Source organism: Lagopus muta, chromosome 6 (assembly GCF_023343835.1).
Source record: "Lagopus muta isolate bLagMut1 chromosome 6, bLagMut1 primary, whole genome shotgun sequence".
NCBI lineage: Eukaryota > Metazoa > Chordata > Aves > Galliformes > Phasianidae > Lagopus > Lagopus muta.
In genome coordinates, this window is record NC_064438.1 from 21,844,628 (window position 1) to 21,863,618 (window position 18,991).

Here is an 18,991-nt window from a genome sequence, read left to right on the forward strand (position 1 = left end):
GGTGTAGTTGATAGGAACTTTGTGCAAGTAGCTGTGGTGACTGTGAGCAGCTGTTGGTTGGGTTCCTTGCCAAGTGTGGTGTGGATGTAGTTTGCTCTCTGGGCTGGCTGAGGGTAGAGGAGAAACTGAAACTCTGATTATCTGATATGTGAAGTTAGACTTAAAGCAGGCTGCTGATTCACAACAGCTCTGACTAATGCAGAGGAGGTGTGAGGATCGGCATTTCCCTGCTGCTGGGGAAATACGACTTCCCAAGTCATGAAGTTCTGTACCTCTCTCAGTACTTCTCCTCCAGCTGTTACTTCAATGTAGGAAACTCCAATTTTAGCTGTAATTCTTTGTTTGGACCTCAATCATCAGGGGGAGATTGAAAGTGCCGAGAGTTTTGCACAGACAGCAAAATCAGAGCAGCTGAAATAACTGTACAGATCCATCAGAATAATGGAGGGGGAGATGGGGTTTGAACACATGCAGCCATTCTCAGTGAGCAGAACTTATGGTAAAACTTTTCCAGAGACCTTCTGTGTCAGAGATCGTCTGAAGTACCTGCCCAGAACAATTGGGGGGGGGGAAGAAGACAATTTCAAGAATGTCTTGGCAAAAACCTCTCACATGCTGGTTTGTGGGCTGTGCTTCAGTGACTCTATGCGTGTCACTCTGCTTCACTTGATGTATGCCATCCCAGGGCAGCTCAGAGTACAGTGGAGAAGACTGAAAACTTCTCAGGATCCACTCCCCATTGTGTTCTTCATGTTTGTTTTTCCTTTCTGACTTCAGGAAGTTGGTTAGATATAAAACAAGGAATAATAAGAGTGAAGGAAAGAATCCTGGATCAAGTGCTGCAAGATGATACTCTTCTGCTTCTTTTTACTGAAGTCTTAATTTCTCTACTAGAGAAGAGGAGACGATATTATTGTACTGCTCCCTACCTGCTCACTTCTTGATCAATAGATATTGCACAGATTCACTTGCTGGCCTGTATGGCTGGCCTTATAGCAAGGCCTATGTTTCTGTTGAAATCTGTTCACTTTCAGCGTCAGAATCCTTCCCCACACTGACATACGGAAGTCTGCTGAGCAAGTCAGTGTAGCTGTAAATGCTGAGCCTGACAGGAAGGCTGCAGCTCTGCCTGTCTTGTGGGCATGGCTGGAGGAATGCCCCATTGGACTGGAACTGCCCAGGGCTTGCCCACTGTAGGAGGATGTTGAACAATCATTTCCCCTACAGAAAACTTGTGGTGGGGTGTTTTTGTTTTGTTTTTTTTTTTAGGACAGCAAGATAGCAACATTGTAAGTTTCACTTAACACCTCTTTAGATCACAACACTTTGGACTTGAGAAGCCTGGATAAGGTCCCTCCATCCTAGTTCACACAGTTCTCTGCAGCTTGGTTCTGAGTGCCTTGGGCAAAGGAGAGCGATAGTCCCCTAGGAATTACCCTCCTTTCTATCTATTGTTTGTAGCAAACATTTGTGCCTGAGGTTCCAGGGTATGCATTAGTTTCAGAATCTGGAGTGACTGAGGGGTGAGGTCACCCTTGTATTTTGGGCCTGTTTCAGTATGCAGACTAGAATCTAGTAAATGTGTTGGGAGAAGGATCTGCTTGAGTCTGAGGGGCAGGATAGATGACGCAGTGTCTAATAGTGGAAGACTCCTGTGTTGGTTCGTCCTGTGATGATGGCTGGAAGCAGTGATGTATGCTTTTGCCTCTGGCATTCAGCTTTTCTGTATTCTTCAGTAAACCTGTGGGAAAGGGAGATTGATAGCCCTGCTGCTTTCTGGCTTTGGTGGTAAAGTTGTTCCTTCTGATGCTGGACAGAGGCATCAGTGTCTTGGAGCAGCCATGCTCCACACATCTGAAGTCCTGAGAAGTCCTTATTAGGTGAAGAGGGGAAAAGCTAAAGTTCAGCATGCCTTTCTAGGCTTGCTGTGCTTTGTACAGCAGTGCAGAGAGGCATTCAGCTGCAGGTGCCTTTCTCCCCCTTGAGCTGTGCTGCCAGCTAAGTAAGCTATTTTTGCATGTGCTTTCCAGATCTGTACCATTGTTTGTGTAATAATCCCCACCTTCTCCAGTTACTTCATAAAACACCCAAGAATCCTTGGCTTTCTTTCCCTTAGATGCCTCCTTAGATGACGCTTTTGAAACCAGAGCTGTTTGTAAGACTTCTTGCCTATTCTTGCATAATAATAGAGGAAGAGAAGAGATGCAGCTTCCTGTGCAGCTGCAATCAGGGACATCTAACTCTGGCCCTATGTCTGCTTGTGGTGTGGTTCCAGATTGGAGAATGGAGGCTCCTTTTGATAGGGATCCTTGCAGAAGGGACCCTTGGTTCTTTCTGGCTTGAGTGCAAATGGGCCAGATGGGCCCTGGGCAAGACGACAGCCCTGTCCCTCCTTGCCTCCCTCCCTGTGTGCAAGAGGGTGAGGATGGGAATGCAGAGATTCAGTAATGGATCAGGCTTATGGCAGCATCTAAGGCCAATCTCATTAGTAGGAACCAGGTCAGGCTGCCTTGATTTGAAAGGAAGGAAAAGGGGGAAGCTAAGTAATTAAAAGGGGAAGAGTTAGACATCATGAGAAGGAAGATCATGTGGCTCCCATCTGCCTGGCCTGATGTAGGTGATTGCTGTGAGCCATGCTGCAGTTTCCTAGAAGAAGTAGCTGGTATAGCAAGCAAATGAGTAGGCACTGCTTTCTGTTGCTGATTGTCCTTGGCTTTACCACAGTCTTTTACAATGCTTAATAGAAAAAGAAAAACCTTTTCCACTAATATGAAGTATGCTGTGGCACCACAGACTAAAAGGTAATACACTGAGGTGGGAGAACCCCAGTGCTAGGGGTGATGTAACTCTGCGCTATCACTCTAGCTGTCTAGTGATGTTTCTTTTGAGCCATTTGAGATAGGGCTCTGTCCCTAACACTGACAGCTGTATTAGCTGTCCCTTGTGTACAGGCTGGCTGAGGAGATCTTCAGAGAGAGGAGGGAGGAAGGGGGCTGAGGAACCTGCTGGGTGGTAGCTTGTACCTCTCATCAAGATGAGGGGTGGTATAAATCTCTGGACAAGGAATGGGTGTGTAGGGGTTATTTGATCAGCCTGAGCTTTGTTGTAAGACTGTCAGTGAACAGTTAAGGCAGGTGTAGTACATGTTGTCTCAATACAGAAGCAGCAGTTCCGGGAGTCTGGGCAGAGATAGATCAATGCCCTGTGAAAAACAGGAGTTTCCACAGGCTGTATGTCAAAAAACAGTTGCACGCAGCAGCGGAGTGACTCATACCTTCCTAAGAGGTGGAGGGCCTCAGCAGTACTGGGGGATGAACTGCAGTAGCTGAGATCCCAGATCAAAGTCTCCCTTTCAGTGCAAATTTAGAAATTATCTGTGAGTCCACAGGACAGTGTTATCCTTCAGCTTGCACTGATCCTTCCCCTTTTTCTCACCTGTGGTGGACAGCAATTGTTCACATGCCCTACTCAGTTCTATTTCTCACCGTTCATCAGGTTCATAGCCTTCTCTGTACCAAGGCAGGGACTTAATGGGGAGTGCTAACTGTTGTATTGCTTAGGAAAACTGCTGTCCTAGCTTCCATTCAAGACTGAAACTGTGTATGTATACTTTCTTATTGTACTGGTCCTGATACATGTTAAACCATATGTTTTGGTTCTAGATACTGTACCACTGCAGTCTGTAGATTTTTATTTTTATTGTTTGCTTGCCTTTGTTGTTGTCACTAAGCATCCCAAGTTTTACTGTGGTAGATCTCCAGTTGTCCTCAGTACACTTATTTGCCAGCAACTTCACAGCTTTGCTATCCTGTGAGATAAAAACTTTGCTTCCCTTTCTGTCTGTATGATTGTTCAGTCTGATTCTTGAACTTCTTTGGATGTCAAATGTGTCTTTTACCAACAGTGTGGCAGACGTAATGCCTTAATCAGTATAGGAAGGTTCCTCAACTTCTGAGGAGCCAGGAAGCAGTCTCCCACCCACTCAGTAAGCTTGAAATAAGTGACTGAAGGAGGAAACGGGGATTTCAAATTAGCTCACTTCCTCCAGAGCAACTTTTCTCTTACGTAGCAGCAAGCCACACATCACTGAAAGCTGGGGTAGATTTCATGTGTCTACTTCTGCCTGGAAAAAAAAATTTCTGAGCAAGAAATGCCATCTGGTCATCAAAGTGGGATTTTATCTTGGTAAACCCATTTTGTATTTCATCTTGTCAATGATATTTATTGCCTGTTCTCCAAAGCATAGATAAGACTGCAGAGTAAACTATTTCAAGGTCGATCTGAGGGATTTTCCACTGCCCTGTTGCCTTTTTCCTTACTGCTCATGTGCCAATCAGATGATACTTATTTCTCAATGATTGTATTACTGTTTCTATCTTTTTGCTGCAAGATAGAAATGGCTGTATTGTGGGAGTATGGTAGTCTGAGCACAGATTACTGTCTCCTTCAGGTCTTTTGGAAAACAGGCTAAGCAGAAGCTACTGCTCATTCCATTTTCATTTTTCTTTTACAGTGCCTGTAATCACCTGCAGTTTGTCTTTGCTCATTCACTGGAACTAGAGCAAAACAAAGTGCTTCAGTGTCCATGACCACGATGAGCCTTTGTTTTTCCCTGCTATGAGAGCAGCAGAGCAGCAGGACTAGAGCTGATAAGGAGAGGTGTCATGTAGAGTAAACCCACAAGAAGTTACAAAGAATTGACTAATCTGACTTTTGCTCTTTTTTTAATTTGCCAGCTGAAAGGAGAGTTGTCACGCATCGTTGAAAAACTGATTGAAGATTATGACCCTGTGAATGGTGAAGATAAGAACTTACAAGATGCGTGGGACTACGTGCAGAAACAGGTGAGCCACAAGGTGAAGCAAGGAAAAGAAAGATGCTATTTTGCCAGTGCAGAAAAATGGTTTATAAAGTTAGGCTGAAGACATGAAAACAGGTATTGCAAGAAGCCTAGCAGTGTTCCTCAATCCTGTTATGCCTTTCCAGTTCTGTATATTCAAGTCACAGTTGCTCACATCCAGTACTTGATATTCTCAGCTTCCAGAAGCTCCCCCGTAGCCTTGGATGTCATGTAGTCTATTCATGTTTCTTGGTAGTGAATTGCAACCATCTCCTGTACCACTTGACTTAAGTATGTCTCATCTATTCCTCAGGTATCTTTTAAAAAGCTGCATTTTCAGCGTAGGTGACTGTTGGTTAACATTATAGTGCACTGATTCGGCTGAGATATGAAGTTGTCTGTGATGTTTGGTGCCTGCATATTAGCAGGTAGTACTACTAGTGGTAGATAAGACACTGATTTTCTTCTATATGGTGGCTCTTAAGACTAGGTAGTATTTGCTGCATAGTGCAATGTATCTGGCCTACCAAATGATACCCTGACACTTCTGCTCATCATCTGCAGTGTCTCTGGAATGCCTTAGTCTGTGTGAAAGCCACAGTGCATGCTACTTCTACAGCAAGTTAAAGTCCCTAGCTTATTGCCAGGCAACTCAGCAGCACTGTCTGCATTGCTGCTTGGTGTCTGTTGCCTGCTTACTGTGATATTCCTCTGCAAGCGTGAGCATTCTTGGGAGCCATCCAACTGCCTGTGATTTCTGCTTTAGCATCAGGGTCAATGCCTGAGCAACTAGGTCAGCGTTCAAGCACACTGGAGTCATGATAGCTGTTTGCTGCCAAGCCACGGACCAGAGAGCCTGCTGGCTGTTGGAGTTAAACACATGCCCAGCATGCGGCTGATGTATTATCAGTACAAGTAATAGCATTTTTCTTGTCTGTTCTTTACGCTGACCAGTAATATTCCTCTTTGGAGGGAGTGATTTATTTATGTTCTATTGCTGTATTTGTAGCTCCTTGCCAGCTGAATCAAGGGAAGGCTTACTGCAGAGAAAAGATCCTGCTTTAGCTATTGTTTTAATGTAGAAACAGAAGAAGAAAGCTCTGTGGAGGAGTGGAGTGTTAAGAATCTACTTCCTCTAATACACTACGGTTTGCATTTGAAAGGGAGTAGAGGAGTTGTGCTGTCACCAGTTATGGGTTTAAAGTCCAGACCTTTCTGGGATGGGAAGTTTCAGCTGGATTTTCAGCACTTGCTTGGAAACCAAATGCTAATGCTGTTGTGGGTGTTCGGCTGTCCTTACTGCCACTGTCATATGTCACTGAAACGCTACGTTTCTTCTCTGAGCAGAGGGATTTTTTCCTAAACTTCCACCTCAAACCTGATTATCTCTCTGCTCTGGATCCCAGTGCTTGTGTGGTAGTATAGGCTTTCCAGAAAAGATCGTAGTCTTTTGCTGGACTTCCCTACGTGCTTTCCCCTTCGGCGTCTGTAGCTCTGTCACGTGAGGGCATAGGAATGTAAATGTCTCTTTGAATGGAAAACTTTCCTCATCTGCGTCCCAGCCAGCCCCGAGCAGCTGCCAGGCGAGTGCGAACAGCCGGGGCTCGGTGGCATGTCCGCGCCACCGTGCGGCGGCTGGCTGCTGTGCCCTGCTGGCCAAGGCTGCCTCCGGAGGTACCTCGCAGTTAGGAACCAGACCGTGAAAAGTTCTCGCTCTGTGCGCGACCGCATCCACTGCCTGTTTGTTCGAGTGTGTAATATGCTATCATATGCTATCATAAGCGTGTTATGACCACTATGCTTTATCTTTGCTTATTAGCTTACCTGCTGTGGCTGGAATGGAGCAGAGGAGTGGGAAAAAAATAACATTCTTATCAACAGAAGCTTGACTGCGTATCCGTGCTCCTGCTCCAATAGTTCCAAGGATGCTGAGGAAAATACAGGCTTCTGTAGTCTGGATGTTGTGGTGAATGGTACTGCAACATACGCTGACTGGCCTGTTCACAAGCAGGTGAGTGAATATGTCTGGGGTTCATGAAGCTTCCACTGAAGTCGTCTTGTTTTCGCTACTCTGGAAATGACTCTGGAGAATGTTTTTCACTTTAGTGAACAGGATGACAGGGATCTTGCCCTTCTCTGCTAAAGCTACTGTGAAATTTGGCATAGCATGTAACAGGCTTAAGCTGTGCATGCACAAGAAGAGAGGTGTTACGAATCTCTAGTCTTGAGATACTTAGAATCCTTGCTGCTTTCCCCTCTGACGGTCTTTTCTCCACAGGGTTGTGTGGATGGGGTACAGGATTGGTTGAAGGACAACCTTGGTATCATTCTTGGGGTCTGCACAGGTGTTGCTGTTGTAGAGGTAAGTCATTCCCTGGTACACATTCATATCCTGTCTCTCTATGCAGACTCTTTCAAAGACAAAGTTATTGGGCTTTTTTTTTTCTATCTTGTTTTGTTTTGTTTTTGCAGCAATGTATTTTCATCATCCTGGGGGAGGAATTAACTCTGTTTGCCTTAGTGATACCATTAGAAGGATACCCCTGTATTTTTTTCTCCCCATACCCCTCTTTCTTCCTACCTTATTATCTGATTGGTGACTGACTTCCCATTTTTCATTACTTATTCCAGTTGCTGGGGATGATACTGTCCATTTCACTCTGCAAGAACATTCACAGTGAAGACTACACCAAAGTGCCCAAGTCTTGAGTTTTTTGACTCCAGAACTACGGCACCACTGAGAAAGGAGCAAACAGAACATTCCTGCCTCGTACCCAGACTGTCCAACCATTGACCATTACTCCTGTGACATCCTATTTCTGATACCACTCTGCTAAGAACTATTAGAGTTGCAATACAGCCTGATTTTCTGGCAATAGAGCCGTTGGGCTACCTGCACATCCTGCCTCTGGATTATTTCTTCTTCAAGAAGCAGAACTTAACTGTCCTGCATCACGAGACACCTTTTGCCACCTGCCCCACATCCTATTCATATCTCAATTCTACAACCCACTGGGCCTAATGTACAATAACTGTTCCTCTCTCCTGTTCTCCCACGTCTTTCCCTTGGCCTCCAAAAGAAACACCAACTTCCTGTCCCATGAATCAGAACTGCTGTCAAGATGCCAGTGCTTTGGTAGCCTCACCTACTTACTGATGTGGTGGTAACTAGTTGTGCTTTACAGGCCTTGCAATTAACCTGATTCTTCTTCTGCTATGCATCTTCTAGCCTAGACTCTCATCTGAACTACCGAGCTCTACCTTCATCGTTTCTCCTGCATCTGGAGTCAGTCAAGCCTTGCCTTCAGTGGAGCTCTTCCCTTTGAGTGTGACAAGAAGCCACTGGGAGGGAGCCAGGTCAACCTGTCATAGTGTGGTCTGGCAGATTTTGGTTGTGGTGCTCACCTGCTTTTGGAATAGGTTGCTTGGGTTCTGGATCTGATGGTTGCATGTTTTTCTATTCCTTTTCCTTCATCCCTGCACTAGTTTTCTGGCTCTTTTCAACACTTCAGAGACTGCTGCATAGTGTGGAATCAGCCCCAGGCTGGCTGTGTTGATTGCATTGGGTTGCCAACTTTCATACAAAAGTTGTGATTAACTGGATTCTTCCCCTGCCCCCACTGTGAACGTAAAATATTAACGGTGGTTTTTAGTAATGAGTATGGAGGGATCTGGCTTAATTGCAGGCACTGCATGTTGGAGATATCCCTGCTACCAGTGCCCAGTTTAGTTTTTGTAGTTTAGGTGCAAGGATTAAACTGCTTTTATTTTCATTTGTTCCAATCTGACTCCACTGTGGTCTGGAGCCATGGCTGCTGGTGACTGGTCTTGAGTGTAAGCACTGCAGCAGAGAAATAGCTGGTTTTGCACTTGCACAGGTTTGTGTACTTTATGGCTGGGATGTTTGCTCTGTTCAGCCATTGGCCAGCAGCAAAGAGTGGTGTAGAGCACAAGAAAGCAAGGAATGTGGGTGGAAAAACCTCCCAACTAGATAACGGAGCTGGGTAGAAACCTTCAGTCCTAGAGGTAGTCTGGGCACAACAGATTTCCTGCTGCTGCATTTGCATTCTAGTTACCCTGGAAGTAGGAAGCAGTCTGGGAGAGAAGTGGACGGTCCTTGTCTGAGCCTTGATACAAGGTACTTGGTTGACGGAACCTTTGCCTTACAGAAGTGGTCCCAGACTGTCAGTCCTATTCTTGCTGGATGGAGTTGGTAGGATAGTAGCTAGCTGTTCAAAGGCATGACTTCACTACCTACTCAACTTTTCTTCTGGCGAGAAAGGCCCATACAGAGGAGCAGGGCTCCAGCAGTGAGTCCCTGCTGTGTCCTCATATATGGATTCAACCGTGACTGGGGAAAGTAGATATGACTGGACAACTGATTTTTATGGAGGTCTGATAAGGCTTTGCTATTTTGAGACCCCTGCCCTCTCTTATGCAGATCCTTCAAGCTGACCTTTGCTATAGCAGAAGGCACCTTCTTAGCAGCAGAGCTTGCTAGCTTTCACAGTACAAAGTCTATTCTCTAACATGTTCTTACTTGTAAGATTCTTGTTTGATTACAGATGCCAATGCTGAGCAGCAAGTAAAAAGGGGCCCATGATGGGTTTCCTCTTTAATTGTGTTTTTTGGTGTTTTTTTTTTTTTTTTTTTTTCCTGTTTTTAGCAACATCTTCCCACTGGAAGAAATGCATGTACAGATACAAAAGTCTAGAGAGTGAATATTTCTGTAATAAAGACTTTGCTAAAAAAATATATATATTTAATCTCTGCGTATGTGTTTTGCATTGCAGTGCTTTCTCCCTCCTTCCCCTCAGCCCCCTTCTGCTTTACATGCAGATCACTGACACCTTGCTTTTTCAAGATAGCAAGGGCTCTGCCAAAAAGCAGGAAGTGTATGCCAGTATGTTCTGAGGTCCTTGAAAACTTCTGAGATCTGTGGCTGAGATTGATGTGGACTACAAAGATACTGCCTGTCAGAGGGAGGTGGCAATTTTCCTGTATTCTAGAGTAAAATTTGCCTTGTTTTGTGAGGTGAGGCTGAGTTAGGGTCGGCTAAATGGTAATTTCTTTGAATCACCTGCCACCTCCTAGGTAAGTGGCATCAGTATTTGAAGGTACTGCTTCAAATCTATGTATTCTGTACTTTGTGGGGTCACACAACTCCAGAGCTGACTTACAAAACGCACACCATGCCTGTAGTGCATACAGCTGTTGCTAGCCTAGCTTTTTTTTTTTTTTTTTTTTTTTTTTTTTCTCCCCTCTTCCTATTCACCTTCCTTAGGCTTCAGGCTTCTGTTGAAAAAGGTTTGTCAGCCTCTGCAAGGCCACTGAAGAGAAGGCAAGCTGTGGTGGCTATTTTGGTAAGCTAAACCTGACAGCGCTTCCCTGGGGCCTTCGATTCGGAGTGCTCAACTTAATGGAACAACTTCCAAGCTTGACCAGAATTTTGCTAGAACTGTTGCTGGTACCAAGATTGGGCCCCAGGTGCCTGATCCCTGTGCAAACCACTCGCCTTTGGCCACTGGAGGGAGATGTTCTACCAAGAAAGCTCAGGCCCCGGTTCTGCAGTACCGGCAGCCTTGGCTGGTCCCTTGGGGGATGAGATGATGACAATGATCGCTTCCTTGTGTTCCTCGTTACTCCTGGCAGCAGGGTAGCTAAAATAACTTGTAATTACAATTGTATTCTCATAAACGATTTGTGCTTCCTGCTTGGCGTTTTAGGAATAATTTTCCCATCCATCTCTTGGAGAAGTACACAGTTGGATATTTTGTTGCATGTCTTCTACTACTGTATATGGATTATGCTTCTGAGGTTTCTGCCCAAAGTAGCTCGGGAAGTTGAAGATAGCAGGAGGAGCCCCTCCTACTGCTTTTCTTTCTTCCCCCCCCCCCCCCCCCCCCCCCCTCCTTGTCCACATCTTTTTCATGTTTCCCTTCGTCCTTTGTTCCTTTGGGGATTGGCTGGGGGGAGCTGGAAGGAGCCATTTGACGCTGATAAATGTGTTCTGTAAAGGACTTTAAAAAGAGACTTGTTAGATCTTCAGAGAGCAGAAAACCTGCCGCTACTCCCAAGGTGTGCACAAATCTTGGGCCAGCATCCTTTTCATCTCCTGGGATAAAGGTTTGCTTCTGGAAGTAGAAACCAGAGCAATATACAGGCTTTTTCAAAGTTTCGTGTTTGTAGCAAAGCCCGTGGCATCATCCTCTGCGGTAGCTCAGCACATGGAAGCATTTTGTGTGTAACTAACAAGCTGCTGTATAGATGTCCCATGCCAATAATTAATATTACATGAGTATTGTGACCTGCCTGTGGCCTGAAGTAAGGCCCCTAGTAATGGATTGGTGACATTCCTCGTTCTGCATGATTACAAGGAACTCAGAAGCTGCTATAATTCTTCCCATGAGGCATTTTTCCTTCTGGAGAAGGAAAAGGAATTGCATTAGAGTTAGCATGGGTAAGCTCGCAAGTCACAATGTATTTTGTTCTTTGTTAAGCTTTCTGTGTGGCACATACTCAAATGAAACATGCAGCAGCTGTTCTTTTCTCTGCAGCTCTCCCACGTGCTGTGGTGTGGCTGGTTCCTGCTGTGTTGGCTCGGGGATTGAGGATGAGTTTGGTAATAAGCTGAATGCTGGCTGCTGAAGGATGAACTTCAAGCGTTGGTGTCAGGCTGTGCCTTGGTTGTGAAAGGTGAGGAGCAGCAGCCGCAGGGGCTCGTTGCTGAAAAGCCCAAGAACCATAGGATTCCCACAAATGCATTTTCACAGCCAGTTGCTGCCACTCAATGCCATAAATGGAGAACACACCCTCAATTATTCATGGTCTGGCTCTAGCCCATTAGCCTCTGAGACACTTGGCTCTAGCCCTGGCCTTTTATTGCAAAGAATAAACTTCAGTTAGCAGCCAGGATTTCTGTATAACATCTTAAACCAGGTTGATGCTAAAAACCTGTCAGTGTAAAATCTGCCAATTTGCAACTCTTCAAATACTTGTAAGTATGCAAAAATCCCTAGCAAGAGCTGTGCTGTTGCTAAACCAAAACTATTAGTAAAATGTTGCTAATAAAGTTTGTAAATATGCTTTAGGTCTTAGAAACCATTTCTAGGAGTTTGTGTGCTGGTAGAGCACATAGAAATTCTTACCTTGTGGTAAGACTTTCTTCTGCCTAATGTGAGAAGCTGCCCTTTGCCTAGGTAAACTGACTGTCTCTAACCATACATTCTTATTTCTCATACATATGAATTCTGTTTTCTCCTCTCTAAGCTCCTAATTGGCTGGATTGAACGTGTTGTTTTATTGAGTACTCTGTATCTGGGGAAAACATTCTCAGTTCCCTAAGAGAAATATTACCTGTTTGAAATAGGGGCTTAAGAAAAGGATAGGTTCAAAGTAGCGCATAGATTCTCTAAGAGGCATAAAATCCAAGGGGAAAATCCTATGTTAGACCCAGAGAAAGTTATTTGCACACACTTCAATTTAATCTAGCTCTGGTCTCTTCTTTCCTTTATCTCTCTTACAGAATCATGAGGTGACTTGCCTTCCCCCAGTTACAGAAAATATAGATGCCTACTTCTGTACCTACAATAGATCCCCTCTATAGAAAACCAGAGAACGTTTCCCTTTCCTTCTATAGGCTTCCAGGAGATAGTAAATCCCATTCCTTCAGAATATTCCTTTGAGCAATGGCAGCTGCTCAGAGGTTATCTTGATATTGCTCTTTGTTCTGTGAGTGGTATTGCAATGTTAACCAGATTAGGAACTACTGTCTTGCAGCTATGTGAGGCCAATTTTCTGTTTCTCGAGACCTAGATCAGATCTAGATCTTCCCTGGGATCCCATGTCCTCACTGTACAGCTGTAGTTGCAGACCTTGCTCATTATGTGACTCTTGCTGCACTACCTGCTGTTCTTAAACCTGTATTGTGTCCACGTTGTCTCTTGTGGTCCAAGCAATTTTACTGGAAGTTCTCAGTTTGTAGTTACTTCTGGATCTGCCTGCCTTGGTCTCAGGTAACTAACTCCAAAACAACAGTTGTGACAGTCTTGTGTGTTCCTCTGACCTCCAGCTCTTTCTCTTCTTTTCATCCAGCTTAGAGTTGCAGATTGGACGTATGGAAGTTCTTCAGAGACAGTAAGATTCCTGGAGTGTGTGATAATATGAATTGCTTACCCAGCATGCTTCCTTGGTATTTTGTACGTAGCACTTCTGGAAGCTATTTAGAATTTACTAGAGTGGAAATGTGAAGTCCTGTCAAGACCACGTTATAGTACAGGCGTGTGTTTTGGGCACTGCACTTACAAAATGATGTCAGAAGAGTGTAACTCATGCGGAGATGTCTGCAGACAGCCTGGAACAATAACCCAGCAGAGAGCAGATCTTTAATTTTGGCAGAGGCTGTTCCATGATGCTCTTAAGAATCTGGAAAATAAGTTGTCCTTTAAATACCACGTTGTAATTAACTCTGGTTTGGACTGGTTGAAAATTCTTTTGGCAAAGCAGTTTTTCTTTGAAGTGTGTAGGTTCATTTGAAACAAAATGGGTTTTGTTGTTGTTGTTCTGCTTAAACAGAACTGAAAGAAGGTTGAAAACATAAAATGGGGAGGTTTCTCCTGCTTTCTTAGTTGCTACTTCATGGTAAGCATTATGTGAAAGGGCTGGAGTTGGACAGAAAAATGTCTTTCAAGTAGAAAAGTCCAGTGCCCAGGAAATATTTTAAAACATTTCAGTGTCTTGTGAAGAACTTGAACCCAGAAATAGAGCGTGACGGGGATTTGTTGCTGGGAAAGGAGTAACCCATGGGATCCTGGATACCCACTGAGGAAGAGACCGGGGCTATTCTCAGGGTTGTGTTAGTGATGGGTTTGTCATGGACTGGCTTGCAGGGGTGCATTGGATGTAGTATCTAAAAATAATGAAAGTTTATTTTTAAAATAGCATGCTACAAATGTGAAGCATGAAGTCTGCAAGAAAGCAGTGTTGCGATTTAAAGCCATGGAAATAGCTGGGAAATCCCAATCTAAAATCATCAAAGCCTGACCTGAAATAAAATCACATCTGAGGTAAACCCTGCTGTGTGCTGCACTGTGGCACTGTTAATCTGAACATCACGTGTTATTCCCACTGCAAACGTTTAATTAGGTGTTTTCTGTGCTGAAGGGAAGCTGGTGAGGAGGGAAGGGATCTCAGTTATGAAATCAAATCTGAAAATGTGATACCTTGATACCTCAGTGCTGTGGCAGAAATTTAAAGGCACAAAAATCGCAGGTTCCTGCTGCCACTATTGTTTATTATGTGGGAGCGGCCTGGTGCCTGTGTTTGTGCTTGCACACGGCCTGCTATTTCATGGGAGATGGCATTTTCAACTCCTGGGTGGCCGTGCAATCATATAAAATCACCAACTTCAGGGCGGGGCCATGTGGAAATCTCTAGAAGCTTCTGTTGGATCAGCAGCATGAGGACAGCTGGCCTGAGCAGAAGAGCGGCCAATGGGGGAGAGCACTGCTTTGTGGAGTCCAGGAAGGCAGACAGGGCCACTGCAGGGATGGCCTTGACTAGCAGGAGCGTGGCTTGGCTCTGTCATCTCCTTCAGAAGATTCAGCATGGCGGCATCAAAGCCTCACTTCTCTCTTCTGTGAGGCATCAAGAACGGAGCTGCGAGCAGGGACAGGTCCTGCCTGCGAGGAGATGTGCCCAGAGGTGCCTCAGGAACGGGCCCTGCCTGCAACGCAGCAGCCTCAAGCCGTGACCTATGGTGCAGCCAGGTAGGTGGGTTGCTGAGGGGTGCCAGGCTGTGGGCTGGCCCAGGGGGCTTAGAGAGGAGGTGTGGTCATGTCGGCCCTTTGTGAGACAGACGTGGTGGCAGCGCCCGCCATCAGAGGTCACGAAAAATGGGGTGGAGCTGAGCCATAGCCGGTCCTGGTTGGATGTAGGAAACAGTTTCTCTGGAGGAACTGAAGCCAGAAAGCTGGCCTGAAAGTTGGGGCTGGTTTGGGGCAGCAGGCGGCCATCTTGCAGTCACTGAGGATTGCTACGTGGGCGCTCAGTGGCAGTGTGCGTGGGGCCTGGGATGGAGCACTCTGCTGTGAAGGATGTTGTGTAGGGAACAAAGAAACCACAGCACTTTGCCCTTCAACATCCCTGCTGTCTTTCCTACTTGTTTCAGGATCAGTATGAAACCAGTTGTTTATAAAATAATTGTCTTTGAGCGTATCTTTTACTTTAGGCAGTCTCCCCACAGCTGTTATGAAAGCCGTTTTCTGCCTCCTGTAACACCTTGGTTCAGTGCTCTTTCTCACACTTACTGGCTATCTGTGAAATCCCCAGCAGCTCCTGCTTTAACTAGTAAAGTGCCAAACCTCACTGAGGCTGGGTGCAGAGAGCTATGGGCTGTGTGCTCTTGATGGAGCCTGTTCCCTGATGCAGAGGTTCTCTTTGGGCCCATGAGCTATGAGCAAAGATGGGAAGGTTGCTGTATGGGACCAAGACTGCAGACCAGAGCTGTGTCTGGGATTTGGGAACGCTCTCATTTCATTTTAACCTTTCCTGGGTATTCCTTCCTTATCCTAGGTAGTCATTAACAAAGAGCTTTAACTGTGTTAAGAGTAGTGAGGAAGCTGGTTTCACCAGTTTTTATGTGATGAGAAGATGCACAGAACCCATTGCAATAAGATGGCTATCATAAAGTTGGCAATTTCATGGCTGGCTATCGTGGAAGCTAATTAGTTCAAGGCTGTCTCTCATCCGAGCAAGGCAACAGCTAACAGGATAATATTGTCTTTCTATTAGGCAATAGCCTTGCCTGACATAAAATGAGATGTCTGGCGATTCTCATAATTGCATACAGCTATTTATTTTTACCACAGCTAGATTGTCTCACTCTTTAATAGGCAGCAAAATGGTAATGAGATCTCTTCTTCTCTTTTCTTGAATTCACTGAAGGCCATACTGAAGGCTGCTGTGCTCCAGTAGCAAAGAGAAGGAGGGTATAATAATTTTTTTCCTCTACTCTTAAACCAGCTTGATAGGAAAGATTAGGCTGCTTAACAGTGAGGACAGCTGCTTCCCATTAAACCCTTTACTCTCCCAGACTAGCGGATCTTTGTAGTTGCTTGCTTCTGTTGGTTCCACCAAGACCTTGTAGGAACTTTGCAGTACTGCCAAGCAATTCAGTGTCACCTAAACACTTCTTAACCTTGTCCTTAATGTGACAGTCTCTGCTGGCCTGTCCTAACCTGAGTGTGATCATGCTGACATTGACTGCAGGGAGAGGACTACACTTCAGTGCAGTTGGCCTATAATATGCATATATAAGATAAGATACCAGGACCAGAATGTTGAGAGAGTGGCGTATTTCAGGATTGTAGATGGCTTGCAGTGATTATGACTGGTGCTGATGAGTTCTTGTAATCCATCATTGAAAAAAACGTAATTTAAAGGAGAAGAAAGACTGTGGTTAGGATCCAGGCAAAGGAAAATAAAAATCTTTAATGCTTTAAAATTCACCTTTTTATAGTGGACTAACTGGTGACAGAGCAGAGAATGTGATGATAGTCTGGTTAGGCTGAATTTGTATCACTGTACGTAAGCCTACAGGTAGTGTTGCTGATGTGACACATCAGCTTAAGAGAAGCATCCCAATGTGATGTGTCAGGTTTAGGATTATCCAGAATTTGGGGAGAAAATGTATGAAATGTTCAATATGCAGTAATGGATAACATGCACTGATGCAAAGTGTAACAGCCATCATGTTCCTATGTGGAGTTAGTTGCAACTGAGAGCTACAGTGAAGACTAGGGTAAGAAACATGGAAGTTGGGGGTGGCCAAATCATCAGGAGTGGATGAAAACTGGTGTTGGCAGCAAATTCAGTGGCTTCAGTAAATTTTTGTTCATGGAAATGAAATCAGACACGAGTTAACAGTGAAAGATGCATAGCAATGCGAGGAGATTCTAGTTTAGGAAAACATGCTACTGAAAATTCATTAATCTATTGATAAGATTAGGATTAACTTTGAGCTTTGAGATGGAATAGATTGAAGAATACCTCTTACTGTCAAAGAAAAAAAAAAGTAAAAAAAAAAAAAAAAAAAAAAAAAAAAAAAAAAAAAAGAACCTGTGACATTTGAAAAAGAAAAATTAACCTATTAAATGGATTCGGTCTAGACAGCAAATATGAAACACTCTGGTGCCAGCTGGGTCCAAATGGAAATAGTGGAGTATTTTTTTTCCAAAAGCTTTTAGTTTGATTTTGAATAAGATTTTACTTAGATTTGGGATCAACAGGGACAGAATGTTATATTTTTCAGAAATAACTACAGTATTTGAATTTCTTTTTTATAATTCAATTACTTCTAATCGCTCCTAAGCATAAATACATGACCAGAACCCAATGATGTGAGCAAACACAAAAAAGCTGCCTTTAAATGTTTTTTCTGTTGCTGATAGTAATTTGGTACAATTTCAATTGCATCAAAACATGTTTTTCTCACTATTTATTTTTTTTTTTTTTTCTTGAATCCTGGAACTATCTTTGGCCATGACCTCAGTTCCCATATACAATGTGTCAGGCCTGTGCCAGGAATAATGAGCAGCTGGGGATGACCCACTGCCAGTGCTTAGTTACTTGAGAAGACAGGAGTTCAGTTGTATCCTTCCCCAGCCTTGTCTTTGTCATAGCATGGTGTTATTGAAGAAGCTGCAAGCTGTGGTTTTCTACTGCAAGTGATTCTTTATCCTTGGAAGTCTTTTAGTATGTAAAAACAACTCACATTCTGCAAACTCTGACACATCGTAACAACTGCTGAGACCCCATGTCTTCTAAATAACGCTCCTGTGTGCTGCTATTTTCTTGTCCTACCAGTTACTTCCTGTCCATAATTCTACCTTTAATCAAAGGCTACTGAGTATGCGTGCTTCTGAAAGCAATTATGTTTTGGAGGAGCATTCTGGTCTTCAGCCACAGCTTTCTTTTGGAGACCTATGTGCAGGAGATATACTGAAAAATCTTGATGCTTGTATAAAGACAGTCTAAACCCTACAGTTTGTTAGAGTACTGAGACAGGTTTCCCTGCAAGCTAAGCAGGAGTCGCTAATCCTTGCCACAACATGGTGTGGTGGTCCCTCATGATATATGCATGCCTTCTGGAACTGCAATAAAAGCTGTGCATTGCAGCTGCCTAATGCTAGTCATGCTGTGCTCTGCTAAAGCCCAGTTGTCTCAAAGCAAGCAGTAGTAGCTCCTAGGATATTTCTTGTGTCTGCTTTGTGTTTAGTGTCTGTTAATGCAACTTAGTGTTGAGCAATTTCGTTCCCTACTCTTTCTGTGAGAGCACAGAGTCACAAGGCTGCTTTGAAATTAAGCACAGGCAACTGAATGCTGAACAGATCTGATTGGTGTCTTTCCTCCAGAGTCAAGTTCAGGATTTGTGCTAGGATGGAGATTTATCTTTTTGTTTTGCAGGTAAACAGGACAAGCGTAAAGGCTGGTTCCAAGAGAGGCCAATGAATACTAAAGTCAGTTGGGAAGCTGGCAGTGAGGTTGAGGTTGGGCAGCATTTGGAGAGCTGAGGACTAAAAAGGGTTTTGGTGATCCGTTGAGGTCTGTACTGTGAAGAGAGGATGGTGAAAGTGTCAGCAAATCCATAAAGCGCTCTATGGGAAATGGCCGCAGGATAAGGTTTAAAACCAAGATCAGGAAAGAACAGTCATGGAGGATAAACTTAGCAGTGAGCTCTGTGGAATCTGCAATGTGAGGATGAAAACTTGAACCAGTAGCTACCACTGAGAAAACAACAAGGAATCTTTGAGCAACCTGAACTAATGGAAGGTGTCTCTGCTTGTGGCAGGAATTTGGAACTGGAAGACCTTTTGAGGTCTCTTCCAACCCAAACCATTGTGATTCTGTAATTTAGAATCCTTGTAAGACTTTCAGTGTGAATGTGAGTCTTAGTGTCTGGTAAATGCTCATTTAGTAAACATCATGGCATTCAGTTCCAGAACTGAAATCCAGACTGAGTGCTGCAGGCTTAGCAGCTTGTCCTAGGAGGCTGACATTTCTCATCTGATGTTCAACCACTGTAGAGTCCTTCCTGCCAGCTGCTACTCAATTCCCATGAAATATGAGAGCAAAGTATTGTAATCCGAAGTT

At 44.3% G+C, this 18,991-nt stretch overlaps 1 protein-coding gene across 2 annotated transcripts in view; it reads left to right on the forward strand.

Moving 5' to 3' along the window:
- CD82 (CD82 molecule) overlaps positions 1-9,570 on the forward strand; it is a 34,019-nt gene extending 24,449 nt beyond the window's left edge. For both annotated transcript variants that reach the window (XM_048948992.1, XM_048948993.1), the window contains exons 6-9: positions 4,737-4,844; positions 6,660-6,851; positions 7,119-7,202; positions 7,472-9,570. In XM_048948992.1, coding sequence (XP_048804949.1) covers positions 4,737-4,844; positions 6,660-6,851; positions 7,119-7,202; positions 7,472-7,549 — 462 coding nt within the window. In that variant the 3' untranslated portion in view covers positions 7,550-9,570. The remainder of the gene's footprint in view (positions 1-4,736; positions 4,845-6,659; positions 6,852-7,118; positions 7,203-7,471) is intronic.
- Positions 9,571-18,991: the final 9,421 nt, after the last annotated feature.